The 26,078-nt window shown below is 43.3% G+C and overlaps 1 protein-coding gene across 11 annotated transcripts in view; it reads left to right on the top strand.

Annotated features, from left to right (window-relative positions):
- The first annotated feature begins 10,393 nt into the window (after window positions 1-10,393).
- The window catches only part of Rbfox1 (RNA binding protein, fox-1 homolog (C. elegans) 1), a 349,342-nt gene continuing 333,657 nt past the window's right edge, over window positions 10,394-26,078 (top strand). For 5 of the 11 annotated variants that reach the window (XR_001235411.1, XM_005391225.2, XM_005391226.2 and 2 more), the window contains exon 1: window positions 10,395-10,975. Coding sequence is in view for 10 of the 11 variants with exons in the window: in XM_005391225.2 (XP_005391282.1) it covers window positions 10,832-10,975 (144 nt within the window). In the remaining variant the exon portion in view is untranslated. Of the gene's footprint in view, window positions 10,976-26,078 lie in introns of all 11 variants that reach the window. The other 6 variants (XM_005391227.2, XM_013517915.1, XM_005391230.2 and 3 more) reach the window with 4 other exon arrangements.

The following is a 26,078-nucleotide window of genomic DNA, read 5'->3' as shown; positions in this document are numbered from 1 at the left end:
TGTGGAGAGTGTCATAAGCACAGCTCTGTGTGTGTGTGTGTGTGTGTGTGTGTGTGTGTGTGTGTGTGTGTGACAGAATTGAGTTGGGGTTCAAGAGGTAAGAGACCTGGCAATGTACAAAATGTTGCCAAGTTAGATCTTGTACAGCTTGTGGGGTTTTTTAGAAGTGGGTACTCTATGTCCATAGAAGGATCAGCTATGGCGGTATTTCACTTTTACCTCTCATGCTCCTGTGCCAAAAAAGCCTGGAATTCTTATATCTGAAACCAGGGAGGGAGGGGAAGGAGGAAGGGGAAGGGATGGACAAAGAATTAAATGTGTTATGTACATGTACCAGCTCCCCACAATAAATGTAATCACTATGTATTGCAAATGTGTACTAATAAAAATTTAAAGAAAAAGAAACTAGGCAAAGGTAATGCTAGTCTTTTGACAGTGGGCATAGTAGATTATCTTCAGTAAAGAATGGCTTGATGGGGCCGGGGAAATAACTCAGTGGCACAAGTGCCTTCCTGGCAAGCGCAAAGTCCTGAATTTAATTCTCAGTACAAAAAAAAAGAAGAAGAAGAAGAAAAGAAAAACAAAAACCAGAATGGCTTGATGCAAACATGACTGAAAGGTTGATCTCCTCAGGCATCTAGCAGCAACTGATGCTAAGCTTTCAAAGAGCAGGAAACAAGGGGCAGAGGGATGAGGATAGGAGCTTGTTCTTTGGTTTCTAAAAGGAAGAGAGGAAGCAAAAAGAAGTACAGCAGGGAAGGTCTGAAACCAGGATCGTCCAGTACAAGTAACTGGTGGTAAAGGAGCCGCGTTATTGTCAGGGATGCAGTACAAGCCAGGTGTAGTGTTACACTCTTGTTATCCCAGCCCTCTGGGAGAAGGAGGCAGGAGGATGGTGGATTTGGGCCAAGCCTGGACACTTAGAGATTTAGTAAGCCCCGTCTCAAAGAAGAACATAAAAATGTGACTAGGGATATAGTTCATTAAAGACCTTGGATTCAATCGCAGTGAGATATATATGCAGTAGATCCAGTTCCTTCTAAGAATATGTTTTTAAAATGAGAGCTTCCTTCCTTTTTTTAAGGTCTTCATATCTACAAAACCTCATATATGCCTTATGTATTAGAGATATTGTAGAACATAGTGAGCAGTTTAGTATTCTATGTGGATACTTGCAATGGAGCCCAAAGAGAGAATACCAAGCTCTGAGCTAGCAGGCCAGAAGAAGCTGAGAACAACGCAAGCTGTCTGGAGCTCTGAAATGAAACCTGGGGACTAAGACTTAGAAGTCTAGAGATGGTGCATCTCTGTAAGATGAGATCTTGACAAATGGGGTTTTTACATCTGCAATGTCACCTTCTAATTTCTGATGACTAACCTAGTTGTGTGTGTGTGTGTGTGTGTGTGTGTGTGTGTCCCCTTACACCCTTCCTTGCTGGAAGGCAACCATCACCAGCCTTTGAAGGTGTGCAGGTAATGCCAAGAACTGAAAGGCCTTGTGGCGTCCCTCACCTGGATGCCAGGATGGGACCCTAAGAAGGTTGAGGTCAAAATAGATGAATGCAGGGCTTGAGCTGTTAGAGGTGAAGTCACTTTTAGTCAGAGATGCTTGTGGGTTGCACAGAGATAAATATTTCTGAGCATCTATGGGGTCAAAGAACGCTGCAACCAAGCTTATTACTGAGTCAAAAAAGAAATGTTCTGCAGGCTTTGTTTGCTTTCAGATTTGCTCAAGTTCTATCCAGAAAGTTGAAACACAGAGAGTGGGTGAGGTGTGGAGGCTTCCCAAAGTAGACCTCCCTGCCCACATGTTCATTAGGAGAAATCACCACTTAGCTGTTTTTGTCTCTTCCACCTACCCTCCCTTGTCCCACGCTCTTACTTTCCGTCCTGTGCACTGGAAGCTGACTCCCACCCTCTCCAGTACCAGGATGGGGCTCTCCCTTAGCATCTCCTGGAACCTATTGTTTCTGCAAAGCTCTCAGAACTGAAGTTATCTGCTTGCCTTTAGTATTGTTGTAATCCGGGCTCTTTCCTGGGTCTCTCCTGCCAGATACTACTTGACTGACGGGATTGAGCCCTATCTCTGTAAGTTGTCACTTTTGCCAGCCGTTGTGATAGAAGGGTGTTGGCAAACAAAAGCCTGGAGGCAGGGTATTTTAGCTTGAAAAGCTCAGGGTAGGGTGTGGATAGGTAGTTCCTCCCTCTCGAAGCAGGTAGGGACTAGAAAGCTAAGAATATTTCATGCTATGAAATTTGGTGGTCTGCATCACTGAGAGATTCCTAGAAGAACTAAAGCTTCTTGATGCATTGGCGTAGAGCACTGCGTCACAAAACTGCCTGCTAAGTGTAGGTATTATAAGCAATGATGACTAAAATGATGGTAATGATGATATTGCAATAGCCCCTCTACTGCAATTGGAATAGTACGATGGTGCAAGTGTGTTGTTAACAGAATAAATGAGAACACTATTAGCAGGGCACTATATGAACCGGGCACCTCTTACAGTCCCAGTTTTTTTTTGTATGTAAATCGGAGCCATAAAAACCTGTCTTAAAGGGTTTTGTGAAGATGAGAAAGAAATTAATTTACCATCTGGCCAGAAGTAATCTTCTAACATGTGTTACGCTACTCAGTCTCCAAAAACTAGTAAAGGAATGGACTTGACATTTTGTGAGATGCAGCTGGGGAAGAACTTAGTTGATAAGGATGAATGTGTACCTTTGTGCTCATTTGATTCATTAGCGAGGTTGAATAAATTGTATATTCGGAAGATAGGGGCAGAAAGGTGATGTCTATACATTTTCATATAATGCTGTGTCATTTAAAAACATTTTTAAAAAGAAACTATATTTGTAGTTTGTTATTCCATAAGTGTGTTGATATTTTTGGTCATATATATATACTTTTTTGGCAAAAAAGAATGTCTATTGTATCATTTAGTCAGGGATTGAAAGTAAGAATTATTCATAATAATAATTGTTACTATATGTTGAAAGGTTGCTAGATCAAAGGCTCCAATCTCAGCACTCGTATGTATTGCTTTATCTTTTAACAACTTAATTAGGGAAGAAAAATTATTACTGTTCTCCATTAGAGAGAATGACATAGAGGTTTAAGAGCTTATAAGTCAATAGCCATTTACTAGCAGTTGGAGACAGAGCTAGGCCTTCAGAGCCAGGAAGTCCGGCTCCAGAAGAAGGACCCCCCTTGTAGTGTACTGCTTGCCCTTACACTAACCACAAGAATCCCCGGGTCCCACAGCTTCAGGAAGCATATAGGGGGGTTTGAGTGATCATAAACTGGGGATGCGGCACAGCCAATTCATCTAGCTTCTATTAAACATCCTTAAGAAAGGTAGAGCCCCTCTATGGTTGGGAGACTCAGAAATCTACATGGTACCTGGTGTGTTTGACCCTGAGTATAGCTGGGGTGGGGAGGATACTTACCAACGCCCAGTGAGGCTAAGTGTTAATTGTTCTCAAATAGCCCCTCCATGTACGCCATATATTCTTGATTCTTGGAGTGCCAGTGCCTGTGCTAAGAAGCACTTTACATTTATTATCTCGGTGGTTCCCAAATGCTGATCTACAGACTCATCTGATTCTGTAATGACATTTCCAACAGACTGCAGCTAAATGAGAAAATTAAGGGCAATTTAGTGAAAATTTTAATAGACCTAAATTTAATCAATTTGAAAGGCTGTCCTTTATTTTGAGATTATGTCCTTCTTACTCTTTTACTTTTTGGTCTAAAATGCCCTTTCCTTTCAGAAATGATGCGCAGAGCAGATGGCCTGTGAGAATGTGTGTGTGTGTGTGTGTACAGCCCTTCTAACTTGGCCACAAATGTAAAAGTTGTTAATTTCATGCAATCCTTTTACTGTTTTTAAACTTTGATTGTAATACTCCATGAATTGGAGGGAGGAGAGTCTGAGAGCCACTGTCTTTGTAAGAAGGAGCTGTTACTGGTATCCTGTCACAGAAAAGGAAACTGAGCTTCAGAGCGGTGAACTCCTGTGCCCCTATCCACATAAGTACCAGATCTTAGGCTTAAACCCAGTCTGTTTCTGAAGACACAGGAAAACAGCATCACAGACACGTTGCCAGTTCTGCAGCAATGTGTTCCCTAATCTGACTCTGGCCATGGATGTGGGTCACATGACCATTTCCAAAATCCTGTGACTTGGGGGAGGGGGGCTTTTCTTTGTAGACAGGCTGGAATCCCCGACAGCTTTATTCATGGTGTTGCCTGGGGGAGGGGGGGGTGCTTGAGGTAGATCTGTTCCTTCCCTTGCAAGAGTGTAGGAGTCAAGAGTACCCTGAAAAAGAACAGTGTGTCCCTTGCTTGTGCCCACCCTAAAAGAACATAACCAGTGCGGTATGTGTGGAGACGCATCCTTCCCTGACACACAGCGGACTCTCCCTGTGTGGTAGTCTTCATCATGCATACCCTGTGGGACTCCATTTTTCTCGGCCCCACAGACTACTGCACTGGGGAAAGGGGAAGGGATACACTTTTTGTCCCTCCCAGACTTCCTCCTCATTATACCTGCAGGGAGGAGGGTCAGACAGAGCTGGGCCCTAGGTGAAGAGAAACAAGAAGACTGACTCACTTTCCATATCTTCCTGGTTTATATACTAGATTTGCTTCCAAGAACGACTACCTGGCCCACTGAGGTGAGTGGCTGAGAATCGAACACACTTGTGTGTGGAAACTGGACGAGCCCTTGTTTTCTCTAGAAACACACCCAGGTTTCCTGCCTGCTGTCTGTTTCTCGAGGCCCTGACACTTGAGGAAGCAGCAAGGTATGGGTCCCGGTGCTCTCATTTTTTCTCTGCACTGATCAGCAAAACACCATGTCCCGATGAAGCTCCTGATAGAAACCAAAATGCAGTTTTAAGTGCTGGATACCTTGTGGTGCGTGCTTCTGCTTTTTAACTGGGGATATTAAATACCTAGAATACTACAACTCAGCTGTGGGTATGAGCAAATTTTCATGTAATAGCCAGGAAAATTTACCACCATTCACAAAATGATTCCCTAGGAACGTGTAACCTGGGGTCTTCATAATCACGACAGTGGTGGTAGTCATAGTTATAGTAGTGTAGTAGCTTTGCCTCATTTTATTATAAAATTAACCACAAATGCATCCTTACTGTGAAAATTCAAACATAAATCTGTGTAGAGCAAAAAATTGAAAATCCCCCTACTTTAGACAAAAGCACATTAATCATGTTTGATTATATTCTTCCAGACCCTTTTCTATGCATTTCATATGCTTAAATGTATGTTTGTGTACATGCACACATACACCCATGCCTCATCCATACCCATGTGTGATCTGTATGCACACTTGCACGTAGAAAGAGACTGGATTTTATTGTTGTGTGGTTTGGTTTAGTTTTCATACATGAAATTTTATTATATGTACTCTAAAACTTATTAGAGATCCTTTTTTTGAAATTTTTGAAAGGAAGACCCATAGTTACTCCTCTTTCTTTTTAACAGGTGCACTGTATCCATATGTATTACTTTAATACTCTTTCCTGTTCTTTTTGATTATTTATTTTTACAAGCAGTGCTAGAATGAATATTGTGTACATGTGTTTCAGTACTCATCTCAAATATTTCGACAAGACAGACACCTAGAACTGGAATAGTTGTCCTGAAAGATATGTGTATTTTAAATTTTTGACAATGAATACAAAAGTGTCATCTCCAGAATCTCACTACTTTTAATTCCCACCATCTGTGTTGGAAATTATCCATTTCTTCAGTTACATCACTTCTAGAGATTACTGTTGGACATCTCATCTCATTGGTCAATTTTATCTATTAATTAATGGCAGTCTTCTGAGTGAAAGATGATAGTAAATGATTCTAAATAACCTTTGCCATTTTCAAAAGAGCTTTTCTGGTGTGTGCTAGTTGTAAGCTGGGTGTTGCCTGCCCTTGTGATTCTGCTTTGGTAAATGCAACTGATTTTTAGACCCAGGCTCACTAACAACCCATCCCCAGCCTAGAAAGCTGGAGGAGTTTGAGGGTCCTTTGTACAGAAACGTACTCTAATCTTCAGCCTCAATCCTGTCACTACATGCAAAGCAATTGTCACTAAATGGTTGGAATTGGTTCGGCTGCAATGCAGCCTGTTTCCCTGAGAGAGGAAACTGCTCATTTGAGTGATGCTGAGTCCTTGGCCTTGTGACTCACTGCCATGGATTGAGCCTCCTTTTGCCTGGAAAATTGTGTGAGAGGAACAGAGCTTCAGCAGTGTAGTGCAGAGGGACCATGGGGCAGAGAACTCATTGTAGAGACCTAGGGGATGGTTTAATGTAGAGAGAGGTCGAAACAAAACTCAGAATCCTTCCATTCCATCAGCAGAAAGAGACAGCAAGAAGTCTTTTAGTGTAAATGTTGCAGCTAGCCTGCAATTCATTATCTTCTGAATGCATACTCTGTGTCAGACAAAGTTGCAGGTGAGAATCTTTTGAGGTTTTCAGCCTGAGAAGTGCCACTATTATTTAGTAGACCAATCCTAGAGAGCTCTAGAATTCCTATAATGGTTAACTTTGAGACTTGGCAATCAGTGGAAAAAGGTAAAGCATGCAAGGGGTCTTTCTTGAAGCAGAAACTGCAGGGTTCCAAGCACACTTTTTAGGTACGATTTACTGTAATCTGCACAGCCGCGCCTTCCTAAATCCCCTCAGCCTGATTTGCCTCTTGCTTTTTTTTTCCCACAACAATCATCAGCTTCTATTATGCTCTGCAGTTTATTTCTTATCTTTATTGTTTTTATTCCATCTCCTCCCCCCACCAGAAGGTAAATTCTGTTTTTGTCCTCCGTGACTGTTTCAACCCCAGGGGCCACAGCAATGCCTGGAAAGAGCTCAATACTAACTAAATAGCATTCAAGTGTTTGAACAAGTAAGTCAATCAAAGTGCTTGGGACTAGAGATAATAACTAATACAGTTCTCTAAAGCTACTTAGCTTCTCACTTTACCAAAGATAGAAGATATGTAGGTACCCATACTAAAATGTGGACATCAGAGTAAAACACCTCTAAGCCACATCTTGACATTATCACTGAGCTAATTCTAGTACAATTGCATGCTAGTTCAAGAGTCCTTCCTTCTGTCTAACGAGACTCTTGCTGTGAGGCACAGTGACTCCCATAGAAAGTATCCTTTAGTGAAAAGTCTGCTATTTTGAATACCTTAGGAAGTTACAATATGGAATTATGAAAGAGGAGAAAAAGAATGAAAGTGTTTTCTCTTTCTGCTGTTAAATCAATGGCAAATTTGGGGAAAGAGTTACAAATACTACTGTGTGAGTCCAATTAAAACGTGGGCTGTTGTCTTCAAATGAGGTTTCATTTAAAACTGGTATTACTCGGCTTCCTACAGGGGCTGTGTAACCATTCAGTTAGAGGTTCTTGCAGCTGAAAGGCTGCAGGGCAGCCCGTAAATGCTCTGTAGCATATATAGTAAGTGATACCGTGGCCCAGGCATTCTTCTTTGCTCGCTTCTCCCATTAATCAATCTGAAGCATGTAGCAATGATGGGGCTTCTGTGTACTATGTTGACATGGAATTCAAATTCAGGAATCCCAGATGCTACCTAGAAGGCTGGCAAGCTTTTGGCATGGAGAGAGCAGTAGCAGGTGTCCACAGAGAGCTACCACAGTGCGCTGTTCCTGTTATCCGCTGTAAAATTCCTTCTGTGCTCCCCTGTATGAGTTTGTGCAGAAGGGTACTCACGACCTGTGCGGCCGTGTCTGTGTGCACTTGTGAAGGGACATTTGTAGTTGCTTGCTCAGAGAATAGAATCCAGCTCTCAGTAATTCTGACATGGATTTAGAAGGTCTGGACTGCACAGTTGAATTTTACAAATTTCCAGCTTGCCCGACTCTGGGACCTAAATGTAAAGGAAAGTCTGAGTCATTATTGCAAAATGGGTCTGTAGGAACGCAAGCCCTGAGAGGTCTCAACCTGGGAAGGAAACCAGGCTGCAAAGGCTGTGTGGATTCAGGTCAGCTGAGAGCAGTTATTGGTACCTTGCATAATGTATTTGTTTTTCATTAAGCCACTGAGATAAGGTCTTATTAAATACCATGTATTATTTATCGTGTTTCTTATGAAAATGAGCTGAAGGGAAAATTCTGTCCTCTTCTAGGGGCATTCACAGGCTTTCCCAATGTAACTGAGAAAAAACAAATGAAGAAAGCTGGTGAATCCCTGTCAGTCCAGCAAATTGCTTGAGGCAAAAGAAAGAGCTGGGAAGGCAGAATCAGGATTGGAAAGGCAGAGTCTTTAGTCTCGGTCCATATGTGCTTGTTGGAGTGGTTTTCGCTCTGGCTTTATGAATTGCATCAAATAAATAAATATATAAAGAGTAAAAGCTCAGAAGAGGGAATCTACTTGCAAACCAGAGCTTGTCTGATGAATATGATTTCTGAGAGATGAGATAGGCAAGGATTTTTCAAACGAACCTCTGCCACTCCTCAAAAAATAAAATATAAAATGAAAGAAAAGCAGCACAAAATACTTCTTTATAGAATCCCAGTCCACCAGATCCACTTCTGCTTAGGGTTAAAGGGTTAAATGTGTTACTAGGTCCCCATTAAGTATTTTTTTTGGTTTTTTTTTTCTGGTACTGGGAATCGAACTCATGACCTTGTGCTTGCCAGGCAGGCGCTGTGCCGCTGAGCTAAATCCCCTGCCCCAAGACCCCTTTAAACTGATGAGATGCATGAGCCCCAAGGTGATTAGGGAAACTGGTTTTGCAAGCTGAAAAATAGAAAGATTAGGACCCAGGGTTTGGCATAGGAGGACTTTATTGATGGCATTTTAAAACAGAACAACACAAACTAGACCTATAGAATAATTAATTTCCCTTTCTTCAGGAAGCATTTTGATTAGCCTGCAAAGTGAATTGTGTTTTGCAAGCCAATAGCTCAGTTCCAAAGGAGTCATTCTTCTTCCAGAGGGTCCGGTGGACCCCAGGGAGGGCTCAACGGGGATGGCTGCTGTGGCCAGTCCTAGGGTCCTCCTACCCAGTCTACTCTTTCCTGAGACATCCCTAACTCTGCTGGAGGGCTCTGTCCCGCATGGCAGCACAAATTCTCAACAAGAATTCTTGCAACGCAACAACCTAAAAGATACTGTTCAGACAGCTGACCCCTTGTTTTGCAAAAACAAAACAAAACAGACAGAAAGAAAATGCAATCACTAGTCAAAGTCCAGATTTTAAAAAATATGGCTACTATTCCTGATCATGATCTGACTGTTGGCAAAAATTGTTCTTTCTTTTCTTCCCCCACTATGGGGACCAAGGATGAGTTAGAGTCCTAATATTTTCTTTTGATTTGTAGATCACATCGTGTTTTATTGATAAAGACTAACGAAATCTACTAATGAATAATTATTACTTCATAAAATAAAGGGGAGGAGGGAGTCCGCCTGCAAGAGTAGAATGTTAATTTGGCCAAGGAGGACTGGCCGGGAAAGGATTAAAAAAATAAATAAATAAATAAAATAAATAAACCATTGTAATTTGCTTACTGCAGCCTACGGAGTAAATGTCTTCTGAGACAGCGGCTTTCCCACCCTGCGCATTTATAATTTGAGGAGAGAGGGAATTGTAGGCTGGGAGAAGCCCCCTCGCAGTCACCCGCGGAGCTGGCATGTGAGTCCAACAGGCTGGATTTCCAGCCAGCCCGGGTGGATTTTCCTATTGAGTGATGGGGCTCGGCTGTCTGTCCAGCCAAGGCGAGGCCAGAGGATAAACTGCGCCCCCACGCCCAGGGCGCTTCCTACCTCAGCAGCCCCGCCGGCCCGGGTGCGCAGACCTCCTCCCCACCGCCCTCACCCCCGTTCCTCAGCGACCGGCATCTGAGCGCTCCAGCTTCTTACAAAGGGGAATCCCCTTCCTATGTTTATTTGCCGACCAGTCGGGCAAACAATCCGCCTCCGAATTCTCCCTTCCGCTCCGGGCCCCAGCGGGACAGTCGCGTTAATGGTCCAGCTCGCCTGGATGCTGGCGGGGCTCCGCGCTCGCCTTCCCCGCGGAGATTTTTAGCAGACACAATTTAAATTTTGGTGAATCGTTAAAGGAAAAAAAAAAAAAAAAAAGGAAGTGAGGAAAAAACAGAGACAGACAGAAAGAAAGAAAAACCCAGAAACCTTCCCCTGGACCCATTTGACAAATGGGAAGCTGGGCAACATCAGCACAAACGGAGTAAGCCTCACTGTGAGTCACCTCTCTCTCTCTCTCTCTCTCTCTCTCTCTCTCTCTCTCTCTCTCTCTCTCTCTCTCTCTCTCCCCCCTCCCTCCCTCTTCTCTCCTCCCCCTCCCTCCTCCCTCCCTCTCTCGCCCTAGCCTCACACCCTTCTATTCGGTGTCTACAGGAGGGCATCTTTGCCCCTCTACCTTTCATAGAAGTTGCCTTTGCTCGTTCTTGTCACCTTCCCCGGGGGCGTGGGGTGCAGTGGGGGCACCTTCCACTTTAAAGGAAATCGAAACGCAGGCCCAACAAGGCAGCAAAGAGGTGCAGCTTCGAAGGAAACCAACTAGTTTCCTGTTTCTCCAAGACTCTTAGTTGGAGGCTGATGAAGGCTGCTGGGATCTAGCGGAGCGGAGGCAGGGACAGGCTAGCCAGGGAGGAGGGACTCCGGGGTGCGGTGGGGGGAGGGAGGCAGAGGAGAAGCCAGAGCAAGCGAGAGAAGAGAGAGCCGCCGGGCTTTGACTTAGATAGTCACCAAATTAAAAAAAAAAAAAAAAAAAAAACTGTAGCGACCAGGAAGGGAAAAAAAATAGCAACGTGATTGCATGCGAGTTTCCCCACTCGTGCTCGGCGGGCGCCAGAGAGACACCATGCAGCATCCTCTGACGGGGGCCACCTGCGTGGCGCTCCCCAACGTGGGCATGTGTCCCCAGCTATCGTGTGCCTTGACTTTTATGTACTTACAGCAGGTAAGGCGCGCATCTCCTCTCGGCGGCTGCTTCCCTGCCCGGCCAGACTCGGTACCGCATCGCATCGGCACTTTCTGCCTTTCTGGGGTCTGGGGAGGGGCTGGTGCGTTTAGATAGGGGTGGGGGTGCTCTTTTTGGTGGAGCCCCGAAGCCCCGCGCTGAACATTTTTTTTTCACCTGTCTGAATACTTTGAACACTGGATTCCGAGCCCGGGTACTGGGAGTTTGAAATGTAAACCTGCTATTTTTCTTCCTTTCTTTTCTTTCTTTCTTTCTTTTTTTTTTTTTAATGATTTAAACTAGCATCTTTCTCCTGGCAGAGAGTCCAGTGGCAAGCAGAGTTCAAGACCCCTTTGATGCGGAGTTTGGATCTTTCCGGAGGCTTTCTAGGTGTCTGTAGTTTTTTAATTCAGCTGATTTAATAGGGAGTGAAACAAAGAGTGTGTGGGAAGTATTTTTGTTTTCTTAAGTTTGTCTGCGGTGGTGTGTCTTCCCTAGGGCTGGGATCACATCACTGGATTTCTGGAGTGTGTCAGTCCCAGAATCTGCCTTCGAACTCCTGGTCAGTGGTGTGATGCAGGTGAGCCGTGTAGGATGCTGGCTTTGTTGGCATGTGCAAAGATGTTTTGTTTCTTTTATCTCTCTTCACTCCTCCTTAGTGGTCTTGCTAAGGGATTCTGTTTTTCTGTTCAGTGTACATTTCAGAATCTTTAGATATACTTGGGCTGTCTTTCTCTGGGTGTTTCCCTGGGGCACACTGTCTTTCCTTCTTTGCTAGAAGGGCTGCTGCCAGAGTTGGTACTTGGCTTGGGAAACAGCTCAACACTACCCCTTGGGGTGACAGGCCAGCTCTGTCATTGGGCAGGGGCTGTGAATGTGAATTGGCAGGAAGAAGGGTTTTGTGATGCAGATGGGAATCATTTTTCCTCCCCAGGATGCTCTTCTTGGTCTATGAAGTTTACAGTGATTGTAATCATTTTGTCTGCTTTTCTGTGCGCTTACTTTAAGGGCGCCATTTGTAAACATGTATGTATTTGTATTAATGGACTTCCTTTGCAAGAGTTGAGAGAGGCTTCTTCTCCCCCCCAAGATGTGCAGTTTCAATCTGTGTTGTAGCAGTGTGTGTATTCATAAAATGTCAAGATTCTGTTTTGAACATTTGGGTGATTTGTTATCAAGTTGGTTTCTTCCAGAAAATATTTTTTGGGGGTTTTTTCTTTTGCAAGTTTTTTTTTTTTTTTTTTTTTTTTTTTTTGAGAACAGCCCTTTAAAAAATTATCTTGGGAAGAAATTGGTTTATTCCTTTAACATATAGTTTTATTCCATTTCTCATTTAGTAAATCATGCCAGGAAACACTTCTCAAGAGTGTATTGGTAGCATATTATATGATTCATCTGCTTCTACCATTTCTATGCCTTTGCTGCGAATGTATATTAAATATGTGTGTATGTGTTTTACATCAGTTACCCACCAGAAGAAAATCCTAATGAGCATTTCTACAGATGCTAAGCCTCAGTTGGAATGAATCAAATGATTAATATGAGTCGATCTTTTGCTTCTTACATTCACTCTTTCATGGCGTTTATTAATCAATGGGAAAGGTATTACCTAGCAAACAGAATGCTATAGGTATAGAATGTTCTCACAGTTTCTTTGTGTGTTCTTTTTAAAAAAAATTCAGCTGTGTGTCAGCCTTCTAGATTGGTGGACTGGTTTGCTCATTTAGGCACAACTTAGGGAAGAAGGTGTTGACTTTGAGTGAGAGGTCATTCTTGCCATGAAAAGGAGAAGTATACAGAATGAATACAGGGGTTATCAGCATCTTCTGGGCAGTCTCTCCCCTGTGGGAAAACACCCTGCAGTGGAGAGGGGTGGCTCAAACAAAACGTTGGCAGCCATAACAAATATTTAGAAGTGACTGAATCAACATTGCAGTTCCATGTGAAGATAGATGGAAGGTGGGTTTTCACATGTGCTTTGGACTACACCTCCTTTTTGAAAGGACTTGTCATGCTTTCAGTGAAAGTGACCATCATGTGATGCTGTGACATAATGTCAAACTGGTTTGTGTGTGGTGTGGTGTGCATTTTCTCAGAGTTTCACTAAATGTCTGAAGTGTAGGACAGGCAGACATTTATTTTTGCCAGTTTTATTTAGAGTCAAGCTTTCTAGCCATAATTCCAGAAGGTTCACTATCAGAGAGATATACGTTAAGGTCGTCTCTGCTGGCTATTACTGTCATGATAATTGGTGTTGAAATCTCTCCTATTATTGCTTTTATTTAACAATCTGGTCAATTGACTGATTAAGACTGTGAAACAGTTCAGTTTAATCTCCACAAACTACAGACTGTGCATGTCTATACACATCACCACTCTACCTTTAATCTGCTATCAATCTATAGCTATTATTATATTCTAATCTAATTTTAATAAGCAGAGAACTAATCTATACTGTCAAAATACCTTGATCAAATGACTGAATCAGGCAACATTTATAAGTAACAGTTTCACTGGAAACATTTTGTTTTATACTATTTAGAAATAAACATATTTCAAAAGCCTTTATCATTCAAATCGCCAGTCGTCACATCTGAAGATAATTAAAACACAAAAGTCTTATTTTGAATCTTTTATCTCGCTGTTTAAAACATGTACAGGTTCTAATCCAGAGCCACTCCATCTTTACTGAAATATATTTTCCTGTAAAAAAGTTTCATATAGGGCTTATTTCTTATCTAATGTCTAAGGAAAATTACTTTATTGTATGCTTTCTTTACCTCAGTATTGACATCCAAGCTCTCTTCATAAATTCTCTCAGATTTGTCCTTAAGACAAATCATAAAAACAAAATCAATTGGGATGTCTCACCATTCAATTCTACTCCACATGACCAAGTGAAAACAACGTAATCTTTTTGCCTCAAATAACATATACTCCAGCCAATGAAGAGGCAACTTTGGCATTTACATTGTTTGACTTATTCCATTTCATTTGTTTATATTTCCCAATAACTTTCCTTTAAATAGATGTTTTCCTGCAGTTACAATTTCTTTCCTTCTCATTTTTTTTTTCTTTCTTTTAACTTCCAAGATTTGCTAAGGTTCGAAATGGCAAGATGGCATGATGTTGAATAATCCCTTTGGCATCAGGATATTGGATCCAGCAACGTCATCACATCGGTACATACGCACACACACACACACACACACACACACACACACGTCTCCTGTACATGGCATGTATCTGTGGTTGTAGACCACTTTCCAGTGGAAGGAGCAGGTGATTGCTGGTGCTGTTGGCTTTAATCTTGCTGTCCAGGGAGTCTGTGCTTTAACTTCTCGGCCTGATTTACTGCAGTGGCTTTATGTGGTGTCTTCTTTGATGGTGAATCTTCTTCCCCTAACTGAACTTCTAATTCACATACTTCCAGAACAGAATCTTCCCAGAGTTCCAGAATGGGGACTCATTTAAATATTCTTGCTTTGAAGGAAATTTCTGAATACTAGTTCCAAATCTGGAGTTTTATTACCAGTGATGTTAAAAGGAAATATTTTTTTGTTTTCTCCATAGAGAATAACAGAACTCAGACAGAAGACAGATCCACACACACTACAAAAATCTAGAGATGTTTTTCCACCCTAAGTCATGGGGGCAAAGCACAGGGCATCCATCCCCTAGTCAGGTATCGTGAGGCCACTGGGAGGCCAAAGATGGAGGTTTATTTTCTGTGCAACCGGCATGTCACGTCACCCTCAGAGCTGTGTAGCATAGTGAGTCCTAATTCCCTAAAAAAGATCAGCAGCACTTTAACTTCACTTTCCCTGCTCCCAGACCCTAAAAAAGATCAGCAGCACTTTAACTTCACTTTCCCTGCTCCCAGACCACTGTCAGTGTCTTCCATTTCCTTTTAAAGAAGACTGCTCATCCTTTAAGTCCTTTCCACTGCAAACCTTTTCATCAGCCTAAATTTAACAAAAAGTCAAACACTTAAAATCCACATTAAGGGGCTGGGGAACAAGGGCCCTCTAAACCGGGCCATGCCACTGTCAATATCCAAAGATTGGTAATTTTTCCCACTTAATGATGATCCATGTGGTTTGTTTTAAATAGTGAAGTGGTTTGTACAAAGGGTAATTCCTGGTAAATGAAGTCATTGCTCACCATGGACATCTTCAGATCGAAAGCAATTGAGCCGAAACCTGCATATCAACCCTTTCTGTCTTTAATTAGAAAGTGGTTCTCACTACAGAGTCGCCAGAAAGGCAAGCTCTCACAGGCACATCGGGATTTTGTGGGGACCGGCTCTGTGCACCAGCCACGGTTATGAATTTGGGAAACATTAGGTGAGCCATAACAATCACGGCTATGTGGGGAAGTTCAATCTTCTTTGCAGTTACTTACCTCGTGTTACTCAGTCTGATGATTTATACCAGGACAAATGGCGTTTTATCACATTCTTTCTTCTTGGTTTAATCCCGTGTTGATTTATTAGATAGTGCCGTGGATCGGGGTAGTCAATTGTGTCAATAACGTAGAAAAGAATTAGGATCGATTATCTTCATGTCTGAATTGTTTAAAGGAATTTAAGTGGCTGGTGTGAGCACATTTCCAGGCCCGTGTGTCTGCATCATGGAAAATGTGTCCCTGTGTGTCGTTCTAGACAGAATTCATGTCATAAGCCAGTAAATTAGCCAAACTTTCTTGTTTTCCTGATCTTTTCTAATGAGAAGGGGAGGGAAGGATGGCTGGGCTGTTACCAGTGGCACAGGGGCCACGTTACAGATGGGCAGGGCCTGTAATGTGCCCCCACTGCAGGAACCTGTGGAGGGGTAGGGATCCCAGACATCTCTTCCTCCTGTTGACCATGGGGTGACTTGAGTCGTCTTTGTGTTACAGCTACATAATTCAGTGTTTGTCGGCGAGAACCATAAGCATCTGTGCGTCCGCAGACTCGAGCTTGCGCCACCCAGCTCATTGCCTGCTATTCTGTGGCTGTCCATGTCAGAACATACAATCGGCCACTCTACATTTCCCCGAGTGGAGAAAGCCCGTGTCGTTAGCGCTCATGCGCCATCTGTTTTTCTTACAGCTGGCCCTTGAGTAATCGTCCAGTAGTTGATAGACTGAGGGTAGACAATCTTTTTTAGAGTTTTCTGATTCATTTAACCAGTCTCTCTGCCCCGAGATGAAGCATAATGCTTGTTTATTCATATTGGCTGGGTAAAAACAGTGTCGTTTGTCAGGCAAATCGTCATCTTCTGGCAGGGAAAGAAATTGCAGCATTGTAACACAAAATCAGGTTGGTGCCTCTGTGCCTGGGGGTGGGGTGTTGGTGAGGAGCAGGAGGTACCAACTCCAGAAAGAGGCAGGGCTGATAGGCGGGGGTGTCATTGTTCCATCTGCAGAGACCTTTTTAATGGACAGGGAGAAGTGTCCCAGTGTGCTGTTTAATTCAATTAAGAAAGGCAAAGAAAGTTCCATTCGTCAATAAAGTTTCCTATTTCCGGTGCTGCCAGAGAGAACTTCACAGGCTGGGTGTTGGCCCATGGCTCTCTGCATGACGTGGCTTACCTCAGGTAGCCCTGTTGAGAGGGGCTGTGTCAGACAAGGTCAACTTTTAGGCACGATAGCTTAGAAGGGCCCTGGTCTTTCCACAATGATGTGTGCAGACCCACTGGTGAAATAAGCAGTGGTCCTGCATGCTGCTGCCATTGTGGGGAGAAACCATTAGGGAGAAGACTTTACAAAGTATCCCCAAATTCAGCAACCTTAGTATGGCGTACAGTTAGGACAGTGTTTCTCTAGTTGGAACATGTTGGCTTCTGGAAGGATGTGGGAAATGGAGATTCTGCTACTGTTTCTGATTTTCCTAATACATGGCAGCCCCAATTCATTAGCCCTGACTGGGAAAGAGCAAAAGAAGACTGCTATCCATTGCATGGAGTCCCAGCTCTAACTCTTCTCTTGCTCACATGTTTTAGATTTGTGAAGCACTTGCTTTGCTTTGCCATCCTGCTAGGCTGCAAGTAACAAGATGGTAGAATTATGTCCGTTCCCTTCTTACTCTACCCAAAGTGCTAAGGATGAATCCATACAGATAGATAGATAGATAGATAGATAGACAGAGGGACATAATAGTTGTTCAATTAAAAAGCAAAGCGTGAATACATTTGGACAGTCTACAACCTTAAGCAAGGTGAGCTAGTGCTTGCACTCATTTTTAGCCTACATACAATTATTCATTTGCTCATTTATTGGTTCTGTGATTTGTTGCCAGGCATTGTGACTAGATCAGAAAGGATGTTAGGAAAGGTCCCTGCTGCTACAGAGCTGATGTCCCAGTAAAGGGAGAATGGAAGCTGCAAAGGACATGGGCTAAGTAGGTATTTGTGGGCTATGGGACACTCTGTGCTATAAGTGCAGGGAGCAGGGTGATGTCAGAAGGGCTCGGCAAGGAGGAGGAGGTGGTCTCCTGTCCTGAGTGTGCAGGTGCAGAGCTGAGGGAGGCAGTGTAAGAGTGGAGAGGCAGGGGTGAGTCTTGTCCACAGGAGAGGGTGTCTGGGGCTCAGTAAGCAGTGGAACTGGGTCTTGCACTGGGCTTCTTAGTCTCTGAATAGAGTGGGCTTTCTCTTGTGTTCTAAGGCCATTTTGAAATGAGGGAAGAGGCACAATGAAAGGGCCGAAATGAATTTCCCCTGAACAAATAAGAGAAAACCATTCCAAAGTTGCTGAGAGGCCATGGGATGTTTGGAGTCAGGCTTGAGGCTAGAAGGCAGAGAGAAGATTTTGATCAAAACTGAAGAACACCGTTCTGTTCGTCACAGGGAACCATAGGTCCTGAGGGCATCTTTGTCACAGCCTAACAAAGGTGTTTTACAAAGTGCAAATTGAGCTGGGTGTAGTGTCACAGGCCTAAGCTAAGATCCCAGCATTCTGGGAGGCTGAGGCAGGAGGGCTGCACCTTTGAACCCAGCCTGGGTAACTTAGCACCTTTTGAGACCCTATCTCAAAATAAAAGCACAATAGAAGGCTGGGATGCAGCTTGGTGTGAAAACTCTTGTGCTTTCCAAAGGGAAATATTGAATATGGCCTAGCATTCCTCTACCTTCAGGGATTTAAGCATCTCCTTCCTTATTTTGCCTTCCTTCTCACTACCATAGTTGCTCTCTCCTTAATAATTTGAAGGTACTTTTTATTTAACATACAAGCAGCCTCTCCCATCCCCCCCCAAAAAAAACCCAAATCCAAATCTCAGCAGCCTTATCATTTTTCAAATATACCTGGAAATAAACATGTATTCATTCATGTCTCTTCATTCATTCAATGTGTGTGGATCTCCTGTGAGGATCTAGCCTCCCTGCTAGACTCTCCAGGTAAGCAAAGCTGAGGCCCCTGACTTCACAGATGGCTCCTAGCCTTGTTCAGCTCTGTTCAGTAGCATGGAATGTCAGTGTAGAGCCACACTTTGGAAAACATCCACTTGGTCCATTGGGTTTCCTAGGAGTCCTCTGCCATGTCTGGCTTGGAATTGCTCCTTCCTCCCCCTGACCCAGTTGTTAAGTTCTTTATGTCATTCTCCTCCCCTCTGCCAGGGCAGCACCCAAAGCACACAGTGAAGGAAGGAAAACACCCTCTATTTAATGCCTCCTGCTGGGCAGAGCCTTCGAGCTGTGTCCTCGACTCATCCCAGCTCTGGCTCCGGAGTGCCCCTGCCCTGCTTTGATTCCATTCGTATATTGTGTTTCCACACACAGGATGAGATGTAGGAAACGGATCCTGTGAGAAGCATGCACAAGGCTGGTGTGTTCCTGGGAATGTAATGATTTTTATTTCCCCACCTTTGCGGCAGTGGAAGAAAGTACTGGCAGCTATAGGTATGAGGGACCCAGATTTCTCAAAACTGATAAGTAAATGCACAAAAGGTTTTCATTTTAATGAGCTCTTATCATTTTGGTGTTTGGTGTTTGCCCAGGAGTCACCTCAAGAATTAGATTCCCATGATCAAAGACCAACATCTAATGTCCCAGTCGTCATTTCACATCTGATTGTCATTGCTCTGCTGGAGTCTGTTGGTTTGAGGTTAGCTGCCGTGGAAGGGTGAAACCTGAGCGATGTCCTCATTCAGAATAACAGTGGAAAAGAGTTGAATCTGGAACAGAAAGGACAGTGAGGCCTCCACATTGTGTATCTATATGTCTATCTCGAGTTGTCTTTCAAAGTTCAGATGAGAAACTGGGTCTTCTTAGAACTGCTCGGTCTCAGCTCCCCTAATACATGACTTTAAAAGAGCAGGGGACAGCCAAGAGAGGTGGCGCATGTCTGTAATCCCAGTACTCTAGGAGGCCGAGGGAGGAGGACTGCAGGTTCAAGCCCTGCCTGGGCCACTTAGGGACTGAGTGACAAAAAGCCCTGGGTATGTAGCTCAGTGTGAAGGCCCTGGGTTCAATCTCCAGAGCTCCCAAAATAAAAAGGGTAGGTGTTTCTGGACTTGTTTATAAAACAGAAGTCATGAGTCAAACGCTTGATACTGACTCTGTCAGGCTTGATCCTGAGCTGAGCTGGCTGACTTGAGAAAGTCATTTTACTTGATTTGGGACCTTGATTGCTTCTGTAAAAAAACAAGAGTAACTATTTCATAATATTCCTGATGAGATCCAGTAGACTACAGCTCAGGGCTGAGGTAGTGAGCAGCCCATGGATGTTTGTAAAGGAAACCAAAGAGTGAAGGTAAAGCAAGGTCCGCTTGTGGAAGCTGGATGCAAACCTTCATTTTCTGTGTCTCTCAAGTCAACATGATACATGCAGCCATGGCCTTCCAAGTGCTCTCAGGTCCTCGATCCTCCTGCCTGCTCAGTCCTGCCCTCCCCTTCCGCCTCTGTGCTGTCATTCCTGCTGGTGGTGTTGGATGGCAATATGTCTGCACAGCTCAATTAATGCTCTGTGGCAGGAGGAGGGAAAATAAAAATCGTCTTGCTCTTGTCAGTAGCAAAGTTATTTACTTTCAAAAGCTGACAGAATCGCACTGTAGGGGCTTCATTTATTTCTATTCAGAATGTCATTATTCTGTGATGCTGGGAACTTGGGCACATGTTGACGTTGATTCCTGTAAGTGTTCACATGGCAAGTGCCTGCTAAGTTGTGGACTGTCACCCAGAAGAATCCAGTGAAGTCCTCCTGGGCCCGGGGGACCTGGGTGCTTGTGCTGGTGCTGGTGCCTGGCCAAATGCTCCCGCTTTCAGAATGGACTGCTGATGCCGACAGCTGCATTCTCACATCCTGCGATCTGTCCTAGGAGAGGGAGCACGTTCCCTGCCGCCTTCTCATTTGTCCTCTTTATTTTGAAGCAAAAGAATGAGGTGTGAGACTCCTAGTTCCACAGCACACCTCATCTGGGTCGCTCCTGGAATTTCTGGAAGCGTAAACGTTCCTCCTGGAAAGGATTTTGCTTTGGATCTATCCATTGTCTGTACTTAAACTTGCTGACAGGCTCTTTCATCCAAATAATCTGTGTAACATGATGCAATTTTTTTTCTTTCTTCTTTTTTTCTCCTCCCCTCTAAGGGTTTGCAGCAAGCAGTTAAAATAGAAAGGGGTTGAGTGGAGACATTCCTTTCCTCCTGATGCAACAGCCAGTGCTTCCACTGGGGGTCTCCATCCAGAACATGTGACTCAGGATTCTTAAACACAGTTTTTCCTTTCTTTTTTTTTTTTTTTCTTTCTTTCTTTCTTTTTTTTTTTTTCCTTTTTAGGTTCCTTTTTGGTCCCATTCAAAAAATGCAGCTCTTCCTGGAAATAGTAGGAGATACCATAAGATTATTGAGACACCAGGGAATCCTGCTGTCCTCAACATGATGGTGATAATAAAATAATTAAAATAATGCAATAATCAATAGTTTTTATGGAGCGCTACGTGACAAACACACTATTAAGCATTTTTACGTGGATTACCATGTTTAATCTTGCACCATAGGTCTCCAGGGACTTGGCATGAATGGCTTCAGTTTTTTGACGCAGCATTCTCAGCTTAGGTGGGAAAGATGATGTGTAAGAGGAGACAGGGTCCTTCCTGAGTCCGCATCAGTAACCACTGTCCTCTGGGCCTGCCCTCTCCTGGCTGTGCAGGCTTTTGGGAGGGCTTTGATGCAAGAAGCCTCTGTGAGGCTGTTCCTTCGTGAAGACAGTCCACTTAATGGTGTGGTCTTTCCTGCCTGTTTTATAGGAAAAACTTGTTAGGAAGGGAAAGAGCTTAGGAGCTCATCCCACTTTGAAGCTATTTCTGATTTTATTTTTAGGTCATGATAATGGTGAATGAATTAGGGCACACCACCAGGACTTGGACTTCAGGGTAAGAGGAAGAAAGAAAAGCTTCGGGTCGGTGGGTCATGCCAACACAGAATAATAGAGCACATTTCTCCACAGCCCATTTCAGTCCCTAAATCCCCACTGAGCTCCTCCACAACCCAGGAAATGCAGTCAGTGCCTGGCACCATATCAGTGATTTGTGCTCCATACCGTAGCTTTGGTTCCCTCCCAGGGCCTGGGCCTGTTCTCCAGGGCATTTCAGGGAGCAGAGCCTGGCTTGCCAGGCCAAGGAGCTCCATGTGGAGCCCATTGCTTCATAAATCAGGAGAATTTAGAGCTCCTCTATTTTTCTGAGCTGGCAGGTTGTGTGCTTGGGATGTGAGTATATGTGTGTATGCATGCATGTGTGTGTGTGTGTGTGTGTGTGTGTCTGTGTGTGTGTGTGTCTGTGTGTGTGTGTGTGTGATCAGATTCTCTTAGGCCTCTTCTCACTGCCTTTCCATAAAGGATGAGTGCAAAAGGGAAGCCGGCTTTCTGTGGTGCTTCAGGGCTGATTGGTTGGTTTCCCGATGGCATCCCAGCCCTATTTGTTTCTCAATTGGTGTTTATGCTTTATGGCATTGTCTGTGAAAATGGACAGACACTGTTTTATTAGCATAAAGCCATGCAGACCCCAGTAGGATCCTCCTTTTCCTCCTGCTCATCAGAAAGAACAGACAAGGAAAGAGGTGAGTTCACTGTGAGCTGAATCACTCTCCTCCTTCACAAGTCACCACCAGCTTCCTGCTCTTTTTAAACAATGGGGTTTTTTGAGATGTAGAAACTACGACTTACATCGGCTGTTCACAAAAGTAAACTCTGCTTTGAAAATGTGCAAGGTGGTTTATTTTCTGGATTGAGCATTCTGGACCTAGAAAATTTTTTCTCTTTAATAAGCCATAGAAAGCTCTGATTTTTCACCTCAGGTTTTGGTACTTTTGTCTTTTCTTTATTATTACCAAAAAAAGAAAAAAGAAGCATGTAGTTTTTTGGAGTCCTCGTACCCTCTTTCAAGATATCTGCAGAGAAAACTCTGGGTTTGTGCTTGTTTTTTTTGTTGTTTTTATTTTGGATTGTGCTTGCATTCTCTTAATTATAGCATACATTTCATTTTGTGTGTGGTTGTATTTTTTTCTTCCTATAGAACTGAAAACTGAAAACGAACAGAAGACTGAGTAGGAGTTTGAAGGGAAAAACAAGAATATTTAGAAAATTAGAATGATACTTCTAGCCAAAAGATGATTTTTGAATGAGATTAAATCTTGATTTTGGGAAATGCTCTTACTTAAAAAAAATATGTAAGACACTTAGGAAACAAACACATCAATTTAGCAGAATTTCTAAGTGATGGAACAAATGCAAAGACAAATGAAGAAAAGTAAACTAGGCCTTAAATTTCATTTATGAATATCAATGTTTTGGCTAAGTTGTTCTTCTTAACACTTATTCCTATGAAAAAAAAATTTAAAGTGGGTTTTTTAACTGTCCAGGGTACCAGTAATGACACTGAAGCAAACATACAGTGGGAAAGATTGCCTTTTACAGTGTTGACTTGAAAGGAAAACAGAATGTTTGTATTTACATAAGTAAATAAAGAATGCTACAAAGATTTTTCGTGGTGCGAAATATGATACAGCATTTTGGATAAAGAAAGCAGGTGGCTGGCCACTGCTGTTTACATTTATATTGTACTGATTTTTGTGTTTGCATTTGTCCTTTATTATATGAATCCGAGAGTGTCTCATTGTCTTTAATTATGTCTACGAGGCACAAGACAGCAGTCAACATCTGCTCTATTGTTTACTTGGTTTACATATAGCTTTGATGGGGATATTAAACAATCTATTTTTCAAACCCCAAACAGAGAAACCAGCCGAACCCATATTATGGCATTTTGTAAAGATCCATTATGCAATTAGCACTTGGGATTTCTGTAAAGCTGGTGATTCACCCAAATAAACATCCCTTTATTCTGATAGCTGTTCTTGGTTTAGTGAAAAATATCATTTTCCAAAATAAAGTAAAATAAAATTACATTTCCTTCTGAACCACGTAGCATGCCAATTAAATGATGTGTTAGTATGAGAGACAGATCCTTCATTTTTGTGTATCAGAAAAAGAGCAACTTTCTAAAATAATGATGTCTTTTAATTCAAGCCAGTAATCACTCTATTACATAAGACAACTATCTGCTTCTAGCTTTCGAGCATTTACTGGAGGAGAGAAATGCTATGTTTTTATCCATTTGTGTAATGTTCCTAACATCGCATGATCTACTTATGAAAGTCTCATCCAGCCACCTATCACAAAGCACTTGATACCCATAGTGATGCAATCACTTCAAACTTCCCCTTTTTGCTTCAGTCAATGGTTAATAATTAATTCACTCACTCATTCAGTCATTCATTCCACACATTTACTTAGCCTCTGCCATCTCAAAAATTGGGTTAGTTGTGAAGCTCATATAGACCAGAACCCCATCCACCCACACACACACAACGGGGTTTAAAAGTTCCAGGGGGAGACAGGCAGTAGTGAGGGAAGTGATCATCACACCCTGCAAGGCAAGATGAACGTTCTGAAGCAAAAGGAGAACACAAGTCCATGGGAAGGAGTAGGAGGTGGATTCAGGGGCAAAGGAAATTCTCACTGCAGAAGTGACCTTCAGCTGCGGTGAAGTCGGCAGAAGGCAAAGCAGGGGAGGCTATTTCTCCTAAGGTGTAGTGCATATGACAGGGACATATTCTGCAGGCCACAGTGACGGGGAGAGAGGCAGAGCGTGGCTAGGATCAGAGGGGTTTGGAAGCTCTGATATTGGGTGAGATTTCATTCCAACAGCAATAATAAAGGGAAACAACACTACGGGGTTTTAAGAGAAAGGCAAATATGAGCACACCTAGCCTTTTTAAAGAGCTCTTGGAGAAGAGATCAGGGAGGGCCAAGACTGAAAGTGGGAGGCAGGGACACAGGTTGGAGGCCACATGAATGTGCTGGAAGATTCTGGGCAGCAGTGAGAGTTTGGGAAAACTCAAACGGTATTGTCATACCCAAACGGGATGCCCAGCGGAGGAGAAGAAATGCCACACTGAGAGGCAGACATTGGCAGGTTTCAGGAGTGATGTTTGGAAGCCTGGACCTGGCTTGCATGGGACTTCATCAGGGACAGCAGTAAGCTCTTTGCAGCAGCTCTCAGGGCAAAGCTCCCTGCCTGTCACAAGGCTGCAGCTCAGAAGTGCAGTAGGTGGTGTGTGCATCAGTCAGTGCCAGGGTCACTAACCCCAAGGCTGTATCCTTGGGCATAGGGGGATTACAGGGATTGCTTACATTTTAGCAATCTTGGACAGCACCTGTACCCCCTCCCTGTGGCCAATGAAGCGTAGAAGTTCAGTGCTTCCATATTGGTATCAGACAGAACTGCTTTAAATTGTTAATGCCTTATGAATCTTACAACCCTCTGACCGGTTGTGTTGATGTGTTCATTCACTTTTCAAAAGCTTGGTTTTCACATCTGTGAAATAGAGAGAAGTATAGTATTAGCAGCATCACCTTGGAAGGAATATGGTATGAGTTAGTTTGTAGAGCTCCCAACATGGTACCTGGCCAATGGAAAGAGCTCTACTGATGTCTTTACTCTTGGTGCAGGTGGTGCAGTGGAAAGGTCGTGGTGGTGATCACGGTGATAATGAGGGAAAGGCAGGTAGGAACTGAGATGGAAACGTTAGTGGCAGTGGTGGTGATGGTGGTGTGGCAATAATGACTCTTGGAGATGACAGTAATATCGATTCAAATATATCACGGTAAAACCATTTTATACATGAATCCCTGCATTCAGATTTGGTTCAAGGATACTACTTACCTTCTGTGTGCCTTTGTGCAAATTACCTCAGTATTTCTTTGCTGCCAAATTTTCTCATCTTTAAAATGGGAATGATTATACTTATTGCCAGTCATTATGAGGATGAGATGAGTTCACGGTTGTAAAAAAAAATTAGAGCAGCATTTGCTGGTATAAACAAATTCTAGAACAAACACGGGCAGTGTTAAATAAAGTGCTGGTGCAAGGTACAGTATTTTTAAAAAAGAAAGTCACCTCGTGGTTTCTGGTCAGCTTCTTTCTTCTTGATTTTGTTTTTCAAAGCAGGCAGGAAAGGCCACCTTCCCCTTCACTCCGCCGCCAGACCCACCCCATCTCTCCATGTGTTCTGTGTAGAACAGGTGTGTGGTGAGCCGGCATTCTGGCAGAGAGCAACATGAAAAAGACTCCCAGTAATTATAAAAATAAAACCGAGGGCTGCTTAGTGAGGTAGGCAGATGAACACACCACTAGCTAGAATGATAAATAGTGTCGGCAAATGCTGGGTCCCAGTGGGAGTATGGAGACATATGGAGATCAGGCGCACTAAAAGTTGAGCAGTGTTGGTAAGTTTTAGGTAGTTAAGGCAGGCCATTCCAGCGCCAAGGTTATTTTTTCCCTCTTTTATCCTAATTTTAAATCCTTCAGCTCCCTTTGTCCTTTTGTTCTATTTTAGTCCTAAAAGGAACATTCATCTGTGAGTCCAGCCGTAGAGTCTCCAAGGAAGTGAGGTCTGTGTGGTAATCCTAAAACAAATGGCCACCCTAGAATCTGTGAATTTCCACCTTGAGCGCTGTGCAGTATTGTTGGGGGAGAAGGAAAGGAACCCAGGAAATACTTTATGGAATGCTGACAGGTTGAGTTCAGACCTGTGCTAGCTGGATATGCAGGGAAACGAGTACCTAA

The sequence above is a fragment of the Chinchilla lanigera genome, unplaced genomic scaffold (assembly GCF_000276665.1).
Source record: "Chinchilla lanigera isolate Chin_1 unplaced genomic scaffold, ChiLan1.0 scaffold00041, whole genome shotgun sequence".
Classification (NCBI taxonomy): Eukaryota; Metazoa; Chordata; class Mammalia; order Rodentia; family Chinchillidae; genus Chinchilla; species Chinchilla lanigera.
This window is presented reverse-complemented; position numbering and strand designations above follow the sequence as displayed.